Here is a 21,205-nt window from a genome sequence, read left to right as displayed (position 1 = left end):
CTTGCATTAACATCGATTCGATAGTTCTTTAGCAACCATCAATGCAGAGACGGGGAAAGTAGAGAGAGTCTTCTCAATCAACATCGCATGTGTGATCTCTTTACCACAGAATTCCATTAAAGATTTAATGCGAAGTGCTTCCGAGTTGTAGTCAAGAACTGACTTGAAATCACATAAGTGGAGGCTATGCCATCTCACTTCTAGGTCAGGAAGCAGGGAGTCATGGACGTTACCAAATCTATCTTCGAGTGAGACCCACAGCCTTCTGGTGTCTTCTTCATTCATACACTCGTACTGGAGCGAATCATCCATATGACGAGTCATTAGGATGATGGCTTTCGCCTTATTTGCCTCTAAGGCGGCTCTATTTGCTTCCAAAGCTTGAGCTTGCTCAACAGTTAGCACGTCCTGGCTAGGCTCGAGAATCATATTAAAGATTCCATCGGCCTTGAGATGCTGGCGGATATCACGAACCCACCTGTGATATCCAGAGCCAGTTGTTCCCAATGGAGCGAAGTCCAGTCTGTTCAGGTTACTCATCCTGAAAGAGAACAAGAAAAAGGGTTAGTTTCGGAGTGGAAAAAGCTACCACGAAAACATATAAAATTTATGAGCGTAGTCGCTTCCAAGAAATTAGGAATTTCCGAGCGTAGTCGCTTCCAAGAAATTCGATTCCAAGAGGTATTGGATTAGATCGAAACAATGACATAAGTGGTCGATCATAAATTCTCTACAAACTCTAAGTTTGGAGATCTCAACAAGCTCCAAGCTTGGAGTGAGCACGAACCCCCACAGTTCGGCTTAATTTGGTCTCCCCTATGATAAAGAAAGGGGGGTAAAAGAAAGGAGTTTGCAAGTCCCCGAGAAAATAAGAAAAGAATGAAAAACTTCAAAAACGGGAACTTTTAGTAAAGTTTACCTTGAAAAATAGCCGGAATCTTGACCGGAAAAGTTGTTTAAGATGGCCGGAAAAAGGTCGTCGGAGGTCACCGGAAAAGTGGCCAGAGCTAGGCAGGGCGGTGCAGGGCAGTTGCGGTGGCTTGCGAGGGCTGCTGCAGGGGCTCTCGGCAGGGGTTCGGCAGCTGCTCGGCAGGTGTGCGGAAGGCTGTCGGCAGGTGCGCAGGGCTCTCGGCAGCTTCTCGGCAGGTGCGCAGGGCTCTCGGCAGGTGCGCGCAGGGCTCTCGGCAGGTCTTGCCGATGCTTCGGCAGATGCTCGGCAGGGCTCGGCAGATCTCGACAGGGGCTCGGTAGATCTGCGGAGGGCAGGCACAGGTTCTTCCGGTAGCGAGGCTAACCCGAGCGGTTCAGCCTATTCCGGCTGCCGGTTCAGGCGGTTTCCGGCCGGTTCCGCCGCCGGTTCTGGGTTCCTTGAGGCTAGGGCTTCAATATGTGGGGCGGTGGATGTTGGAATTTGAGGGCTACGAAATTAGGGTTTCAGGGTTAGTGCTTCGTGCCGATAACGTGTTTTAGGGAAACGATATTTGAGAGGAAATCGCTGTGTATTCTCATTGATAATAGGGGCCTCTTTATATAGAGGATTACAATGTATAGAATCTCCATCATACAAGGAAAGTAATCGTACATTGAATAGGAATCTAGATCCTTCTAATTTAACCCTATTACCACTAGGTCAAGTAACCTAGAGTTTGGGCCAAACACAAATAGAGATATCCTTAAACACTAACCATTTAAAAGCCCAAAAAAAAAAAAAAAGGAAAAAAAAAAAGTGAACAGTAAAAATGAACAGTGAAAACTAAATAAACAATGGAAAATGAACAGTGTTGACCGGTCAAGAAAAAAAACGGGTGGAAACCCATGTCCAGTGGCAGTGAACAGTAACTTGACTGGTCGAATTCTTGACTTTTCGACCTTGACATTTCTTGACTACGGGTGAACTTGCTCTAAGGACAAGAATTAATGCAATTAATAAAGGTTATGAAACCATCTCTCTTCTGTTTTTGGCAATAAATAAATATGACGTCCATCTACTACTAGCTTCTCCCCTTAGATTGACACGTGAACCTACCCGGGGACGTGTAGGGAGTTAGTTTATAGCCTTTCATACATACTTAATTACGAGTCTGCCACTGCATGTACTAATTATAACAAATACGAGTTCTTTCCTCGCTTCTCACTTGATCACCGGCCTGTCGTCGTTCTTTCCATACTGCAATTGATTTAATCTAGCAACAAATTTATTTTGATCATCTTTTTACTATATCTCCCAACCTTTTACTATTTTTTACTAATATCGCCTCTGTACATACAACAAAATTTAGACAGTATTTTTTCCTCTTCTTTTTAGGATTCTAAACACAAAATAATGTTTCTCATTTATTAGTTCGTTAAATCCTATTTCACAACACTTCTTTCAGTATGTTCTTATTGTTTGTAGAGTATGCACTTCGTTTAGTAATCAATATATTGCTTTTGAAGAAGTAAAGATAAGTAGTTAAATTGTGATTTGCTTTTGTTTATTATGTGATCATCTTTTTCTTTACATTAGGTGTTTGACAACATAAGCTCAAATATTTCTCAATTCCTTTAGTGCTTATATGATGCATTATAGATCTCAAATTCAAGTTATTCTTTCTCGTCTATGTAATAGTGCAGCGGTGCAGCCCATGGTCTAAAATAGTTTTGGGGTGCTTTCACCTGTAAAGATGTGAATGAGATCTTAATTATTTGCATTTTTGTGAATTTTATATTTCTAGTGTATTGACCAAATTAATTAGAAAAAATGAATAACAGACATACGAATCAGGGGTGAAAACAAATCAACTTACACAAGGGTTAGCCGATCCGGGGAATCTACCACTCGTTCGGCGGCACCCCAACGTCGGTGATGGCCTTCGGCCATGCTAATGGTGTGGGCTTTGCTGCCAGACGGGTGATCGATGGCTATTGCAAGATTGAGTTCTCTGGGATCATCGGGCTTGGAGGTTCCCGTGGAGGGTCGGCGTCGGGTTCTAGGTCGCAGCTCTGAGACTATGGTGGTCGCGGGCACAGTGGTTTGGGATGGATTTGGTTCCTCCAGATTTCGTTTTCTGGTACGCCTAGCTTCGCTCGGCCCTCTTGATGAGGCGAGCAAGGGTGGTGGTCGTGGTGTTGCAGCTGTGCGTGCATCTGCACTAATTCTGGGCCTGAGATGGCCCAAGGGATCTTGGGCTGGATCTTTCTTTTTGGGCTCTAAGGTTGCTTTTATGATTATGTTTTTTACTCTTCCAATAACTCCATTGAATTTGGGGAAGCTAGTGGGTTTCGGCCCAATTTAGGCTGGATAGTTTAGTGAGCAGAAGTCTACACTGCTATGAATTTTTTTTACACTAAGTTAATGAATCTCCTGGAGTACTACAATCATAAGATGAGATTTGTAATTGTGTAGGCTCTTGAATATTTGAGCGAGAATTAACTAGTGGATTGTACACTTTTTCTCTTACCTGCTTGAGCACTAATATAGGGTACAAGAATATGGTTATTATTTGTAAGTGTCGTTCTGGCTTTGGAATTAAATGAAATCTCTACTACCTTGTTAAAAAAAAAAAAAAAAATGAATAACTTGTAATCGTTTTTAGTTTCTTCAACAGTCGGACCTGATTGTAGTTCCGCCCCTGTCCATCTACTCATTTATTTTTATTGTGTTAGTTATTATTTTGTTGATATATCACTACTTATTTAGAAAAAATAACAAGTTAACAACAACGATATATGAAAATAGTCGATCACTCACAAATCATAACTTTTTTTTTATATTGAATTCAATTTTAACCAATGGGGAACTCAGTATATTATTGATAAGCACTAAATTCGTATTGTTTTTCTTTGAAAACTATAAAAACACTTTGAGAATTTACCCTATAGAAAGAAATGTTGGTTCTTACCACGAAGGCACGAAGTAGAGCTACAACATCAAAAGATTGTACAAGAAGAAAGGCAACAATATGAATAAAGCTTAAATTCAAAATCGGGTGGGTTATGTATGTAACCGTACTTTCACCGAAGCAACCGTACTTTCACAATGAAAACTAAAAAGACATGGAAGAGCTGCACTTCTGTAATGCAACGGTGAGTTCGTACTTAAACAAAATCAGGGCCATATAGTAGGAAAATAAGAAAAGAAAAGAGGCAACACAATACTAGTGGACTTCGGCTGGAGTATTGGGTCTAGGTCTGGTTTCGCTTGTCAAATACAATATTGGACCAATTCATTTTTTCATTTTAAGTTACCTAAAGTTCTTTTGACCTATGCTCGTTCTTGTTCATGTCAACGAACAAAACAATTCGAAATACCTCGAGTTTTTCAAAACAGGTCTTGATCAAATAGCAATGAGAGTTCGGCACTGATTCACTCATGTGAAGAAAAAAAACTATCGAACCAATAAATACTGATTAAAAGATTAACTCCGATTTCAGTTGAATATAATATTGTAAATCTTTTACAATTTTATACCTTCAGGAAAAAGAAAAAAAAAAACCCATTTTCCTCTCTTAGGTCAAAATGATGAAACTCAATTTTCCTTAGGCTATTACTGTATTTGATACGAACTTGAAAAATTATCATCATCATCATTGCAGTCCTTAATGGTAGACTAATTTGGCAAATTCTTGCATGTTATTATATGATAATAATCATGCGTCCACATCAGGGCCAATTCATTGTGAGACCAACTTGTTGATAGCGAGCTCATAATATTTAGTCTTATTATTGTGTGGATCTTTAATTTAAGAGTTGTCCCCGTCACCATAAAATTGACCTCATAGAAAACTACGATGTCGTTTTCAACACGTGGGAGAGTATGCTCTCCCAGTTTCTCAGCCCCTGGCTTGGGCTAACTGCTATTAAGGCGGTCCTTTTTTAAATATTCAACTTGCTGAAAACGATTCTTAACGAAATCACGTGAAATTTTGGAAAAAAAGTAATGCCAAAACGGTGGGCCTTTACGGTTCCGGTATGACCCGCGGGCCGTTTCAACGATGTTTCGTCCATCTGTCCAGTCTTATCAAAACCTAATTCTTGAACTAGTGGTATTATACTAAAAATAGTGATGAATGAAATTATCATTCAATAAAGAGATTCATTGTTAACAATCCAATCCCATCGATTGCCACTCCCATGAACTCATTAAGATTTGGTATCGAAAGTCTTTTTGTGACACGATTTACTAAACTCCTTAAAATTTGGAACCGAAAGTCTTCTTCTGAAACGATTATTTCAAATATCGAGGAATTCCACAAAATGAAAACGAAAAAAGCGTCTGCACCTAATGGTCTAAGTCGTTGTTTTCGTTTTCAAAGTGATTTGGAATCAAAAATCTTATTGTAACACGATTATTTCGAGTGTCAAGAAGTTTTATAAAATTAAAAAGAAAAAACGTATACATGCACCTAATGGTTTAAGTTGTTTTCGTTTTCAAAGTGATTTGATTCGATCTTTATTTTGTACGGGAATAAGATGTCGGTTCAAATGTCCAATTTAAATAATAAAAGTAGGTAACAATATTATTTAAAAAGTACGATAGGTTATTTCGAACAGAGAGTTTCTATTGAGACTTCCTAATCTACTTATTAGACCTCCCTCATTTTTTAATTATTAAATGACTTATATGTCCTTATATAAAAAGACGGTTACAGGCAACAAAATATTAAGAAAGTATATATTTTTGTTCTCTCTCCAAAGCTTTATAATAATAAAAACACAATTCACGTTACTTTTATTATTCATTTCCATTTTCAAATCTCATTTCTTTGTTCGTGAAAGCTTTCGAAGAAAAAAAAAATTCAAAAGAAAATGCATTAAAAATTACTTGGTGAATTATACAAGAACAAAACTATGATGCAATTGGAACAAAATTAGAAAAAGGTTTTTCTCATTAGTATAACAAGATCAAGAAACGAGGGATAGAGAGTCATCATGTAAACTAAACCAAATAAGCCTGTGAAGCGGCATATAAGATAAAGCTAAATAAAACGATAGAATGAGCAAATTTAATTTTGTAACCTAGCCAAAACGGTAGCAACCATAAAATATGAAACATTAGGCTTGAAAACAATTATGGTAATATTTTTTTTAATTAGTTACCAAGCTATGACTTTTTTTTCAATAACCTTGTTTGGTAAACAAACAATTATGGGAGCACTGAAACTCATCTTTAATGCTCGGAACATTCCATTTATAAGTAAGGTTAAGTTTTTTTTTTTTTGATCAAGAAGAAACTTCATTAATAATGAACTGGTTACAATGAGTTTTGGGCAACATCTCTTACACAGAAATGGCCACTGGACTTCACACTAGAACTCCAAAATGACTGACTGACAGAAAAAACCTCGACTCAACTACAGACTTAAAACTTGCACAACAACTAAAAGGCAAAGACAACATGCGCTGGAGCAGTGAATCTCAGACTCACAACTTTGTCAACACTAACTGGCCACCCAGAGAGTCCTCCTGACCTGCCTTTGATCGACCAAGTCTACACTCGTTGTGACTTCGAACCCGACCAAAAGAAATGCTGGACCATCAGACCTGAGACTAAACTAAACCCAACACCATTGCCACCTTAATGTCAACACCGGCAATCCAAAAATGCTCCAAATCGCCATCACCTCCGAACCGAAACCAGAAAGGAGCAACCCACTAGAAGGCCAATGATGATTGTCTATGCTAGTATGACACAGCCAGACATTTTCACCACCACTACTGACCCAACTCCAGAACCGGAAGGTTAAGTTAGGTATCTGAAACAGGTTTAGATAGCAAATTTTACTTTTTAAAAAGCAAGTAGGAGATGTAAAGAACATGTGAGGTCAAATGAGCAAATCTGGAGGTCCCAATAGAAAAACTCTTTCGAATAAGCTAAGACATGAACAATCGAGCAAGCAAAATCATCGACAGGTAATAAAGAAGATTTTTCATGTTGCTTCTAAGTCGCAACAACAAAACTTTAAGAAATCTGCCCCTGCTTAGATCCATTTCCCCCCAAATGCAATATGTCTTAGCTATGGGTACAAAGGGTGGCCCGAGGACGGTGCTAGCTCTCTCCTACCTCCATGTGAAGCAAAGCAGTGTCGAGTCCACATTCATGTTCATAATTACGTCGACGGGTCCCGTTAGCTAGCTTTGTACTCCCTTCTTTCTTTTCCATTCTTAGCCAACCCACATGCACCTATCTGCATGATTAATTACGCTGGCAACCACTCTTGCTGAAAGAAAGTGAAAGTGAGATGGTGAATTCGAATTGGGATTGAATCTCTTTTCATGTAAAACTGGTGAGAATCACAGTCATGGAATCAAATACAGGCCAACAACGCAATGGTGAAAGCTAGCTAAAGGCTAAAGCTGTGGGTGTGTCTGCATTTCTGTTCGTACATTGCAAAAGTTGAATCCTCTTTTCTATTCGAGATTGATCGATCCTCAACTCCATCAATTATGATTCCATTGTTTCTGGCCCTAGCAATTACAGTACGTACATGAATGACACCACTTCACAGTCGATCCTCTTTTATTTGGTGGAAGTCTCCATTTTCGAGCATAATAATTGATGTACATCTATGCATGTGATTATTAAATTACAAATTGCGGTTGTTTTTACAAAATAAACAAACTTATTTTAGATTTTGTTTCTTGGTCGGATTGTTATTTTCGTTTCTGATTTTCCTCTAAGAACACTTGAAAAATTATTTTAGATCGACCACAATAACATAGAAAAGAAGCATGCATTCAATTAATAAATCATAGAAATAAAGAAAATATCTGATATTAGTTTATTCACTAAATCAAAGAGTAATAATGTTTAGGTAGAGAATGCAGATTTGGATTCCAATTCCAGTTCCATCACATACCAACCCAAGGGCGTAGTGTTTGGTCGAAGGTAGCAGTCTAAGAGTTTTAGAGTACCCTAATGAACAAATAGGGTTCCCAAAGGGTGTCACTAGATTGGACGCTTAAAATGATTCCTTCTTCCCAATATGGAATACATCAGGTTCCAGTACCAGTGTGCTATCTCTTTCAATTTTCTGTTCTTTGATTTCTTTAAATTTTTTTCACAACAAAATCAATTTTGGAGGTCACCAAGAGACACTGAGGCAGACTGAGCTAGACAGCCTCCTACAACTACTTGTTTTCCTTCGTGGGTTGACTGCTTCTGGGAATCTGGGGCCATGCTCGCTCTTCTTTTCGTAATGGCAAATACCAAACAGATTCGGTTGTCATTTCAAATCTCAATCCAGAAATTTTGGGAATCTGGGTTTCTCCACAAAACTAATCCCAAAATGAGAAACACTACATAGAAAGTTTTAACTAGTTAATAGCGTGACTAAATGAGTTGAATCAAGCAACATGAAGAGGCAGAACTCAGAAGAGCTTTTATATTACCTGAAATACTCTGACTAGTTTATTAGTACGTCTTTTGAAGTAACACATTTGAACAACCCAACTTGGATTCTTTTGATTGTTGTCCTCTCTCACCATAATCTAGTAGACATTTTAGGTCAATTTTCTCTCATAAACTCTTAGATCGAGCTTGCTACTAAATTTATATTGTTTGATAAGTGAACAACTTACCAAACATTTCCTGCCTTTATAAGGTGAACCAAAAACTCAAGTGGCCATTACCTTCACTAGCACGGGAACCATAAATGGAAATCTTTCCTTTTTCTTTCTGCAACTTTAATTAACCTAAACCGCCATGGTTATTAATGGATAGTTCCTTAATTCATATCTGGTGCAACACGATTTTACCACATAAAGCTCGAGTAGTAGTAGTAAAAATTTCAAAAAGAGAGTAAAAATTTAGACATGATTGGCACTATGATTAACAATCCCAAGTGGGTTGGTCGCTGTTGCGGTTGCTTCAGGCAAAGGCATAACCTGCCAAGCCGAAGCCGCAATCAGAGGTCGGCTATGCCAGCCGAGTGTAAGACACCCTTCCTTCTCTTCCACACGATAACCTTCCGCCGAGAACAGCGTCAGCAGCATACTCGCCTGCTTGAACGCATTCGACCCCAAGTGGAGCGGGCTGAATCCGGCTAGTTCTAGCCGGGTTCTCCACTTGGAGAGTGGCTCGTGTCTCTCGACGCGAGCCAGTCCCTCGCAGCATACCACGTTACATATCTCTCTTTGTATGTACATCTCCGCTAGGGTCTTGTCCGGCTGCATGGCGCCGCAAGCTTCGAGCGAGTCGAACATATTGGAGTAGTAGTAAAGAGCCTCCGTGAACCGCTCCAAGAACCCTGCCTTGTTGTGGTCCGCTTCTTGCTCCACGACGGTGACAATCTTCGGGTTAAGATTTCGGATCCATCCCAACATCATTTCAATCGGAGAATTCCGGTTCGAATCGGATCCGAGAAGTCTATGGAGCTGCATGATCGAGTTTACAGCTACGGCTTCCTTTGGACTGACCTGAAGCATCCACGGCTTAACGTCCTCGAGCCGTGAAGCCGCCACCCCGCGGAAAGCGAAACGGACGTTAACGGAGCGAGCCAGCTCCGCGAGCCGGAGCCCGATTTCTCTTAGCGAGTCACGGCCGTCAGGTGACGGTGGTCCAATGCCCGTCAGCCGAAGCAAGGGGGGCCCACCGGGCCGTAAAGCCAGAGCCTGAATCAGCGCCGGCCATTGGAGTCCGTGCATTAGGTTGAAGTCGATGACGTGGACGCAATCGTGGCCGTGGAAGGCCTCCAAGATCGCCTGGTTCGCCGTGAAATGCGCGAATTTGAGGTAGGGGCAGGCTTCGTAGAAGTAGTGGTAGAGAAGCTCGTTCTCGTGAGCCGAGCCGCCGTCGGAGCCGACGCTCTGCGGGGTGAAGACGCGGCGGCTGAGGGCGTCGATGAAGTAGCCGGCGACCTTTCCGATGCCGCAACCCGTGTTGACACGTGTGAGCAGCGCCTGCATGGTCTCGATAATCGAGCCGGCCAATGCGAGATCGCCGCGCTGGACGGACTCGGCGCACGTGACGAGCAGCTGCACCAGCCTTATCCCGGAGTCTTCCTCCATCACGGCGGTTACCTGGTGGTGGTTCTGCGGCGGCGCGGAGGCGGCGGCGGAGATCGGTGGAATTTCGGTCCACGTGTCGGCGGTGGGATGATTGTTGATGATGACGCCAGGGAAGTCGAGATCGGAGATGGAGAGGTCGGAGGCGGAGAGGAGGGAGTCGACCCAGGAGGCGAGGTCGGAGGGGTTGTAGATGACGGCGTCGGAGGCGAAGTGGGCGAGGTCGTTGGGGGAGTTGACCATGACGTTTTCCAAGCGCTCGAGGCGCTGAGCGACGTGTCGTAGGTCGGAGGAGCGGACCTTGTACCCGGCCTCGGCCAAATACCCGTCTATCTCATGCGGCTTGGTTATGGAGGAGGAGGAAGAGGAGCTGGCGCTGCTGCTGACGCCACCGGAATTGCCGTACGGCTCCATGAGAGGGGGGAGATGAGTTTGGTTTAGGTTTGATGATTAACTAGTTAGAAGCGGGAGTTCCGATGGTGAAGATTCTCCTCATCTCATGATGGTCAGAAAAAAAGGGAGATTGAGTCTGAGTGTGTGAAGGTGAAGGTGAAGGAGGTTTGAGTGGGAAAGAGATAGGTAAGGTGGGAGGAAAGGAAAGGAAAGGAAAGGAAGGAGATGGATGAAGTGATAGGGGAAGGAGCAGGGGAGAGGGGGGTTTTGATATGGTATGAGAGACCGAGTAGGAAAAAAGAGTGTGGGACAGAGATAGATAGAGAAAGGGGCTGATTGCTGATGTGTTCCACTGGCCCACTACCCACCTAATCTATAGTGTATATACTATAGTTTCCTTTTTTTTCTTTTATCAAAATTAAAAATTTAGATAGCAAGTCTCGGCTAAAAAAACATACAGATAGCAAGTCATCTCATTTATGTTATTGACTTAGTAACACACTCATTCAATTATTTAGACTGAGATTCAGGAGAGTATTTTAGCAAAATCAGACTGGCCCCTCAGATATGCTGGTCATAAATTGGTGAGAGTTGAAACTTGAATTCTAGACACCGAAGGACCCTCAAACATGCTGATTACGAATTAGTGGAAGTTGAGACTCAAACATTAGACACATAGATTACATGTTAGGCCACTCAATCAACTTTATTACACCAGGTGATTTCCTTTTATGTTTATTTTATTTATTTATTTGTTATTTTGTAGTAGCAGCTGCGTAGGACTAAAGATATTTGATTTAAAATAATGATTAAGTTGGTATCACGTTCAGTATTAGTGCATGGTTTTGTGGAACACCGTGAGTGGCAGAAACCCTGTGATCCACGTCAGCTGGAGTCTACCGTGTCTGGAAATCTGCCGGTAAAGACTAACCGGTCAATGTTCACCAGAGCTGATGATAATTAAGTGCTTCTTTTATTACTTATATCATCATTGGAAATGCTAACGACTCCTCTTTTAACTGTGATGAACCCTAATCGTATACGTGTTTACTTTCTATCCGGTATGTTCACCGGATCAGAATTCAGAATTGAAGTTTTCGAAGCAGCGTTGGTTTAGATCCAAGTATTATATATCTGGTTCTGGATCGAGAATATATATATAACTGAGCCTGAAGAACCAAGATTCCCTGATCTTGATTAGTACTAAACAATCTGTTGCAGCCAGGTGCATCCAGTAAGAATAAGCACTTAAATAAATATAAGTTGGAGCTGATCATTCAGTACTTAATAATTACCTTGCTGCTGAAGTATAGAAGCAGTTGCAGTTTACTAATTAACTTAAAATGGGTAAAAGAAGAACTAAACTGGGTGCTTAAGAGTTTATTAATTACTATTTGCTTAATCCTCTAAGATCATGACTGGCCAAATCTGGGAGTTGAACTACAAGCTTTATGCATGGCTTTTTACCTTGATTAGTTACATGATTTACTACCAGCTCGAGCTTAAGGATATTTGTATGTACAGTTAGAGAATTATTGATTAAGGAGAGTGGCCCGCCGGTGTAATGCTGTTATGCAGATAATTATATTAACGATTATCGTCAAAAAAAAAAAGATAATTATATTAACGATTGGCTCCATCAAGAAACCCATCACAGGGACCACATGAATACCATCCTGAGAGAAAGAAAGTACCATTTTCAAACAATTAATTATCTGTCATCTGAATTTTTATGAATGAAAATTAAAAAGAGTTTTCATACTATATCATTAAGGAAAAAATAACTCTCATGTCAAAGTCGATAAAATGATTAATTCCTGACTCACAGTTGAAAATTCGAAACGCGTTTGATTGACTTATTTATTGTAATGTCTAATAACATATTATTTTAGCAATTAATCTTTAATAACTAATATCATGATAAATTATGAGTCTTATATAAAGTATAAAAAGTAAAAATATAATATGAACACGTTAGATTTACACTATAATTTAATATTACCGTGTCACCCGAGCAATTATAGGGTGTTGTTATAAGGTTATGAAATCACTAATCTATATATCATATCTCAAAAGAGCTTTGGAATGTTTCGACCTAGCAACTCTCTGCTAGGGTTGGGAGAGCGCCGCCCTCGGGTTTGGCCTCTCTGTACCTTTCTTCATCTTGTATGGAGTACACCTACGGCGTCTCCTCTGGGGGTTCCTAAATCAAGATTGGCTTGCACCGTCTCTTCTCCGTCGCCGACTCCTTCTGCGCCATGGTGGCTGGTAGGCACAGTGACATGTGTACTATCGGAGTTTCAGCCTCTTGATGTTAGTGGTGGCTTAAGGAGACCACGGCGGGCGAGGCTCAAAGGTCGAGGAACGTTACCGGCAGCGCAGGGTGTTCTGATTCGATCATGGCGGAGGGGATTGGAGTTTTCGTTCGGGTCGGGTCAGATTCTATTTGAGCCTCCTATCTACGACTGGCTGCAACTCAGACATGGCTATCTCCTGGCTCTTCGGCGTCTGCTGTTTGTCGGGCGGCAAAGATGCAGAGGGGTAGTCGTTGCTCTGCTGTTTGGGTGGTCCTATTTCCAAGGTGTTGGCGTTGGTTTGCTTAGATCGACTGGTTCACACTTGTCATCTGGCGGTGTTGGAGTCGGGAGTTGTCTGGATCATTGGGGCAAGTCGACCGGAGGCTTGGTGGCAGGTGGGTGCGGCGATGGCGGCAAGACCAGAGTCCCTATTGCATTGACTACAATGGCAAACCCTAATTGGGTTTGGGCTTGGCTCTACTTTTCTGACTTGGGCTTGGGCCCTCATGGGTTGCCTAAGGCTGCAGAGTGTGGGTTTCTTCTATTCTGGATTCGAATTTGGGATCCCGGTGGATTTCTTATAAAAATTTGGGATCCAGGACGACAACCTCGACTTGTCAATTAATTTTGTTAGATCGCAAATATCATAATCTCTGAGGGTTTTTTATCTTGCTTCGGAGATTACTGATTTTTGTTTGGAATTAATGTGCGTGAACTGTCTAAAAGGTGGGTGTACTGGGGGTATAGTGGGTTCCTGTTCTTGTTTTAGAATAGGAGTCTCAGGGTACTCTGAGAAACGATTCTTTCTGTCGACCCCTTAGGGGTGTTTCGTTTTTGTACTGCTTGCTGAATCTATATAATGGGCTGACCTCCTTTCGTCAAAAAAAAAAAAAAAAACTAATCTATATTGCATATTCATATGCAATTGATAAACTAGAAAATGATTAACCTATATAAACCAGACAAGATTATCACATATATCAATATTTTCGCTTTGTAATGGTCGTTCTATTGCTTTAAAAAATGTTCATGCCAATGAACTGAATGAAGGGACCTCACCTCATCAAGCAGCTTGTGAGATCACATTGATTTTACCTAAACATAAAATAAAATGCACCTAGTAACTTTTTTTTTTTTTTTTGAGAAACTGTCAACTCAAATTTATTAATAATAAACAGAATAGAAATTACAACTGATAGATGTAGAAACTACATCAAAATATAAAATAACAAAAGAAATACTAGATGTAACAAAGCAACGGAAATAAAACCTAATAAGGGTACGGAGGGATGCAATTAAGCATTTGATGAATCACCAGACAAAGTCCGGGCTATGTAAAACGGGACCAATAGTATGGTCAACCATACTTCCACGCAAAGATATACGTCGAATAGAGGGTAACCTTCTATCAAGAGAACCGCCGGTAGTATGACCGACCTTGCCTACTCCACGCAAAATAATGCGCTGAATAGAGAGCAATCTTCTACCTAAGTAACTGAATAAGTAATTCCAGCATGCAGATAAATGTAGGGCCCAAAAGAAATCTCCCGGATCCCAAATGCGAACCCTAACAGCTTCGGGCTCATTCACCACTTGCCAAGCCCCAATAAGGAGGACCCAGCCCAAAGCCCTAGTTGGGCAACCCAGCAGAATAGAAGCCCAGGCCCACCAGGATCTACTTTGGGCACCTAAAGCCTCTCTGGGCACCCACCTGGATCGCTGCTTTGACCGCTGCTCCACCGTCCGTCGTCGGAACAGGCACACCCCGCTCCCACCAACGTGACTCCACCAGCCTCCACCAAAAGTAGCGCAGGTCCAGCCCAAAGCCCAGGCGCTGCTCCACCCCGATCGCCGTTCCAACGCGCTGGGAATCTGGATCGAAATCCGGCCCTTCACAGTCGATTTGAACCGTGCCCGAGACGACAGAAGACGCCCGATTCTCATGGCCATCCTGATCCGAAAAAGCAACGGCGCCATTGCTTCTCCCCATTGAGCACGATCAGAATGGATCCGAAGGGAAGAGAGTACCCCAGGCCACAATCGACCCACCAACTGCTGCCACAGCGTCAGCGCTGCCAGATCGGAACCACTTACCTCCGATTTCAGTCGAGCCCGGATTGGACGAAGACGACGAACGCTCGGTGCCATCCCAGTCCAGGTATACCCCGCCTCCACTTTCCTCCTCAGAAAAGAACAACCAAGAGCAGAGAGCATCTGAGAAAAAGAAGTTGTCGCCGGCAAGATTGCGAGCCACGATCTATCAGGCGACATGGTATGATCCGTGCGCCAAGGTCTCGGTGCCGAGAATGAAGCCTGAATTTTGCTCCATCGTTGATAGAGTAAGGTACAGAGAGGCCAAGAACGGCGCTCTCCCAACCCTAGCAGACCGCTAGGTCTCATGACAACTCTAAATTTGTCTTGTTTTCTTGATTTCAGGCATTCTTGTTTAAATGCACCTAGTAACTTGTTTAGGTGCCAAGAAATAGTCTTTTCATAAAAAAAGAAAAGAAAAAAAAGATAGGGTCATCGTTGCGCGAATATTCACATCAAGGAGACATGTGTCATGTAAAGACACTATTTAGGTGTCATTGTTAATTAATTTTGTTCATCTTTTTTCCTCCGTGGGTGTCATTGTTAATGTGAATCAAATCAGATTAGATAAGGAATAGATTAAGGGGTTTTCTTTACTTACATAATTAAGACAAAGAAAGATTCATATTTGATTTAGTTATCCACAACTTGCTCTTAATTAAGACTTGAATGTCATATCACCGTACTATGAAGACAAGGACGAGTAAGATTAATTATAATTAGGAGGGACTTTATTAATGAACCAAGTCACCAGCCGATCGAACAAACATAGTTTAATTGAAAATCGATGGAAGGAAGACTGTACTTCAGTTTTATAACACCTGGCTTTCAATCACAAACAAATGGATTTGAATCAGTACACTGTTGGATAGTAATTTAAAATGTCATCGACTTACTGGTTAATTACTACGTACTAATCTAGCCAGTAGCCAACCACAGACTCTGTTTTATTTAATTTTACTAGTTTGCTACATGAACTGAACCAAATCCAAAAGATAAGAATATCCAGACACATAATTGATTAATATGCTTTTTCTAATAAAATTTCAGATAATTATAAAGGAATATCATATATTTGGAGGGAAAACTTATTATATATTATAATTTGAACAACAGCTTTATTTATAATTGTATTAATCATGCTTGGAAAGTGACCTACATGCTTAAATGTCACGGTCTTTTCACTTCCGTTCTGTTTTGTTTAAATCCATAACAAACGAATAAGTTGGTACTACTTACAATCTTGGTCAAGTTGTACAAGTCCTTTACCACAATAGCGTTCCTAATATTACTCCATCAAATATGTATTATTGTATTTTACAAGAACGTGGATTGCCCACTAAAGAAGTACTTTAAAGGTAACCTAGCTAGCTAATTTCCAATACTCTATTTGCAGCTTAAGTTATTGCTGTTAGATATTAATGGAATGATGGTCCTCTCTCTCATTTTCTTTTTTTTTTTTGGTTACACTCTCTCTCATTTTCTTTTATTCTACCTAATCGGAGGATCTCTGCGCTTTAAGCTATAAATCAAAAATGTTAATAGTACTGGAGATCTGCGCACGCTCCGGCCTGTACAATATTACAATTCGAGTAATCAGAGATGGGAATCAGATTAAGAATATATGCCAATTAAGGCCATCTTTGAAATGCTCAACGAGTCAAATTCTTTCTAGATATGCCTCTTCACAATTCTTAGGACCTGTGAACTTTGTGGCCACCAAGGTCTCTGTATTTGTATATGTCTCACTGCAATGCGCGCGTTTTTATACCCAAGGTTTACAGACCATATTCTATTATTGTTATTATATTCTCTTTCATAATTCTATGTGTGACTAGGAGTCTAGAAACCATGAAAGAATTGCGAAAAAAAATAATTCTTATATAGGGTAAACGAGCATATTCACCACATTGTCAATTAACATATTTTTACTTAATAAATTAAAAATAGATTGAAAATCTCAAAATTTTGATTGATGGACTTCGATAGTTTGATCGACAGATTCTCATTTTTAAACAAAATTTTAATCTTCATATAAAAATATCAATTTTTTTAAAAAAAATAGTTTTACGATACATCGAAGATGTGAATGAATGTATATATATGGTGTTTGTCTACGTTGAGCATAAATTTAACATATATGAAGTGGCAGCTCGCTGTGTTTGAAGGGGAGCACAATCTCCTACCCGTAGGAATCTACAGAAGATAAATTTCTTTTAAGGAAACTAGGGAAGTAGAAAACAACTGGAAAAAAGTTAGAGCTAAATAATAGGGAGGGATAATGATTAAGAGTTACATGTATTAAGGAAGAGCTGGTGATTCGTATAAGGTGGTCCAGTACAGTGGGTAACATGCATGCAAGATTGCAAGGAATATGGGACCAGAGAGATCGAGCAATATATTTGTTATTATAGATCAGAGAGGTGATAGATATATTGATTTTTCACAGAGCCCAAAACGAGGGCATGAATTTAAGTGAAAAGGGATGCTAAATTGTAATGCTCGAGGATGACTAGCCTGGGACTATGAGTAGGAGAGGACCAAGAGTTTAAGTTTGATTGGGAAGGTAATAGGTTGTGGACACGTAGGGACTGAGTCACGAAAACTATTTCTGCTTGGTTGCGCTGGCATTGGCCATTTCAGAAGGTGAAGAAGGTGGTGGTGGCATGGTGGTAGGGATAACTGACTGTGACTGCTGTTGCTGTTACTGCTAATTCTGATGGGAGAGAGAGAGAGAGAGAGAGTGATCTGTGAGAGGAAGAAGAAGAGAGAGAGGGAGTTGGGACCAGAGCGAACATGCATGTTGTGTATGGGACAGACATCTCTCTAGGGCTAGGGTTGTGTCCCCTCCAATTCCCGTTGTTTTTGCTGACACCATCACGTTATGATATTCATCATCAGCCACTCACCTCTGAACAATAAAGATCTTTAATCATTCTGCAGATATATATCAGAGATGGTATGTGTGCGTGAGTGATAGAGAGAGAGAATTCAATCTTTGTCCTCATGATTAAACTAGATCGATCTGGGTGTCCTGGGGCATGTTAACCAAGCACCGTAAAAAGTAATCTCTTTGGTTTACAAAAATAGATCACTTCTCTATTACGTTCTAACATTATAGTAGCTGTATGTAATAGTTATATAGAGTACCATAGATCGATGTTGCGGCGTGTTATTTATACATGTTGCGAGTGTAACACGGCCGTAACATAATTACACTTTTAACGATCGACTATTATATTTAGTTGCACAGTATAATTTACTTCAGCGTTATTATAACCCTAATTTTAACTCTTTTACGGAGCAAACATGTATATATGCATAAGAAAAACTAAACCTTATGAATTAATCATAAGAAACGATGCAAAAATGTACTAGTGTATGTCTTAGTTCTGTTGCTATCTTTTGACGTTCTGGGTTTGTTGTTCCACGAGCTCTAGCTCTCTCTCTCTCTCTGCGTTGGCATTTCTAAATTGGTCAAATAGATACATGTGACGTGATCAGTATCAAGGGGCAGACATAACCTTCACTCATAGATTTCGTACAAAAGTACTACTTGGATTACCTCACCTGCATCGATCAAATCATATCTACACAGCTAAGCAGCACAACCACCGTTACGCACTGTACTCGTCACACGCAATCACTGTTCAGCAAACCCTAAGTAGTACTCAAGCACCTTAGGAACAACAATGGTGGATGGCACAGCTGGGACTCTGGGAGGGACCAAAGCAAAAGGTCCGTTCTTCAACCATTATTGGGTAACCATGATGTTAAGGATAGGATTATGAGATTTCATTGCAATTCTGCAATTGTTACAAGCTGTAGGAAAAGAGAAGAAATTCAGAGCACAGAGTTCAAGAACTAAGATCACCTAATAGGTTTTAAGTCATTAGACTGTTGATTTTTTTATTTTTACTGTTTTACTTGGTTGACATAGTTGCAAGGATCTCGAACCAACCCCACAGGCAAAAAGGTTGCAGATTCTCTCAGCCAATGTCGGTATCATAGTTGGTCTCCAAATTAACGGCATTAACTGCCTCCTCAGCGTCGCGATCAAAGAAAAAAAAAAAAAAAAAACTACTACTTGCTGAAGAAGCATTTTTAACTGTAATAACTAACCAGTCATACTGGATAGGGTAGCGGCAATGGCTGCTCCGCTTTCCCTCCACCACATGAGACCACATTTCCTTCCCGACAATCCCCTCTTAAATAAACCCACCGCCATAACGGTCGCAACTACCACGGCCGCGGCGGCTACCAAAACTAACCAAGCTCAACAACACCCATGTCTTACGTTACTAGACAACTGCTCCAGCATGTCTGAGCTCAAGCAAATCCACGCCCAGCTCCTCCGGAATGGTCTCTTCTTCGACGCATTCACCGTCAGCAAGATCGTCGCCTTTTCGGCTTTAGAAGACTCCGGAAACCTCACTTATTCCCGTTCAGTCCTCACCCAAATCCCCAATCCCAATGGTTTCACTTGTAATTCTGTTATCCGAGGCTATACGAACAAGGGTTTGGCCCGGGAGGCCATTTCTTTCTACCGAGAAATGATTGCACGGGGTTGGATACCTGACCGGTTCACATTCCCTTCGTTGTTCAAGTCATGTAAGGATTTGGGTGTAGGGAAACAGCTGCATTGTCAATCTACCAAGCTAGGCTTCGCTTCGGATTCGTACATTCAGAACACTCTGATGAACATGTACTCGACTTGCGGGTGTTTGGTCTCTGCAAGGAAGGTGTTTGATAAAATGAGTGACAAGAGTGTGGTGTCTTGGGCGACCATGATCGACGCTTATGCGCGGTGGGATCAATCCGCTGAAGCTTTGAAGCTGTTTGATATGATGGAGAGGGAAAATGTGGATCCTAATGAGGTTACTTTGCTTAATGTTTTGACTGCTTGTGGGATGGCGAGGGATTTGGGAACTGCGAAAAGGGTGCACCGGTGCATTGAGGAGTACGGTTTTGGGTCGCATTTGAAGCTCAGTACGGCTCTGATGGATGTTTATTGCAAATGTGGATGTGTATCGCTTGCGCGAGAATTGTTCGACAGAATGCCTGAGAAGAACTTGTTCTGTTGGAACATCATGATCAATGGACATGTAGAGGAAAGTAATTACGATGAGGCGTTCCTACTCTTTCGTAGAATGCAACTTGAGGGAGAAAAGGGGGATGAGGTGACTATGGTGAGTTTATTGCTTGCTTGCAGCAATTTGGGAGCTCTAGAGCTTGGAAAGTGGCTGCACGCCTATATTGAAAAGCAGAAAATTGAGGTGGACGTTGCCCTCGGGACGGCTCTTGTTGACATGTACGCCAAGTGCGGGAGCATAGACATTGCATCAGATGTTTTCCGGACACTGCCTGCGAAGGATTTGATGACTTGGACAGCCTTGATTTCTGGTTTTGCAATGTGTGGCCAGGGGAAGAAGGCTTTGGAGCATTTCCATGAGATGCAGATGAGTGGAGTGAAACCAGATGCAATAACCTTTGTTGGGGTATTGGCTGCTTGTAGCCATGCTGGGTTAGTGGATGAAGGACTTTCACATTTTAACTCAATGTCTGAAGTGTATGGGATTCAGCCTAGCATTGAACACTATGGCTGTATGGTTGATGTGTTAGGCAGAGCTGGTCGCATAGCTGAAGCAGAGGAGTTGATTCAAAAGATGCAAATGAAACCGGATCGTTTCGTTTTGGGAGGGCTTCTTGGTGCCTGCAGAATCCATGGCAACCTTGAGGCTGCAGAAAGAGCAGCTAAACAGCTCCTAGAACTTAATCCGGATGATGAAGGAACATATGTGCTTCTATCAAACTTATACAGCTCTATGGAAAAATGGGAAGAAGCAATAAGAATTAGGAAACTCATGGCAGAAAGGAGTATAAAGAAACCTCCTGGATGTAGTCTGATTGAGGTCGATGGAATTGTCCATGAATTTGTGAAGGGTGATTCATCTCATCCACAATCCACAAACATCTATGAAATGCTGGAAGACATGATCAGTCGATTGAAGAAAGCCGGTTATGTCCCTCAGAAATCAGAGGTGTTGTTTGATATGGATGAAGAAGAGAAGGAGACTGCACTTAGCCTCCACAGTGAAAAACTAGCAATTGCATTTGGGCTCATAAGTACAAATCCTGGGACGCCGATTCGAGTAGTGAAAAACCTTCGTGTATGCAGTGATTGCCACACTGCAACCAAGCTCATATCCAAAGTATACAACAGGGAGATAATAGTTCGGGACAGGAATCGTTTCCATCAATTTAAGGATGGATCTTGTTCTTGTAAGGATTTCTGGTGATACACAACAAGTAACTTAATAAAACACTTTTAAGTTTCTTGTTCAATCAGAGTAAAATTCACACAGCTTTGAGGTATTGTTTATGCAAAGCATCTCCAAATGTAAGGACTCAATAAATTAATAGAAGAGTTAGTTTTACG

At 41.2% G+C, this 21,205-nt stretch overlaps 2 protein-coding genes across 2 annotated transcripts; one reads left to right on the top strand and one right to left on the bottom strand.

Annotated features, from left to right (window-relative positions):
• Window positions 1-8,755: 8,755 nt before the first annotated feature.
• On the bottom strand, window positions 8,756-10,625 carry LOC133710924 (protein SLENDER RICE1-LIKE 1-like). The gene has a single exon (XM_062137078.1). It carries the CDS (start codon window positions 10,397-10,399, stop codon window positions 8,789-8,791), a length of 1,611 nt encoding a protein of 536 aa, XP_061993062.1. The 5' UTR covers window positions 10,400-10,625; the 3' UTR covers window positions 8,756-8,788.
• Window positions 10,626-18,896: 8,271 nt separating this feature from the next.
• Window positions 18,897-21,111, top strand: LOC133726981 (pentatricopeptide repeat-containing protein At1g08070, chloroplastic-like). The gene has a single exon (XM_062154611.1). The coding sequence runs from the start codon at window positions 18,915-18,917 to the stop codon at window positions 21,063-21,065; it is 2,151 nt and encodes a 716-aa protein (XP_062010595.1). The 5' UTR covers window positions 18,897-18,914; the 3' UTR covers window positions 21,066-21,111.
• Window positions 21,112-21,205: the final 94 nt, after the last annotated feature.

The sequence above is a fragment of the Rosa rugosa genome, chromosome 1 (genome assembly GCF_958449725.1).
Source record: "Rosa rugosa chromosome 1, drRosRugo1.1, whole genome shotgun sequence".
Classification (NCBI taxonomy): domain Eukaryota; kingdom Viridiplantae; phylum Streptophyta; class Magnoliopsida; order Rosales; family Rosaceae; genus Rosa; species Rosa rugosa.
The sequence above is the reverse complement of the archived record's forward strand: the minus strand, read 5'-3'. Positions and strand labels throughout refer to the sequence as shown.

Coding starts and splice junctions, on each gene's coding strand:
- LOC133710924 (XM_062137078.1), bottom strand. CDS start 10,399: ATGGAGCCGTACGGCAATTCCGGTGGCGTCAGCAGCAGCGCCAGCTCC.
- LOC133726981 (XM_062154611.1), top strand. CDS start 18,915: ATGGCTGCTCCGCTTTCCCTCCACCACATGAGACCACATTTCCTTCCC.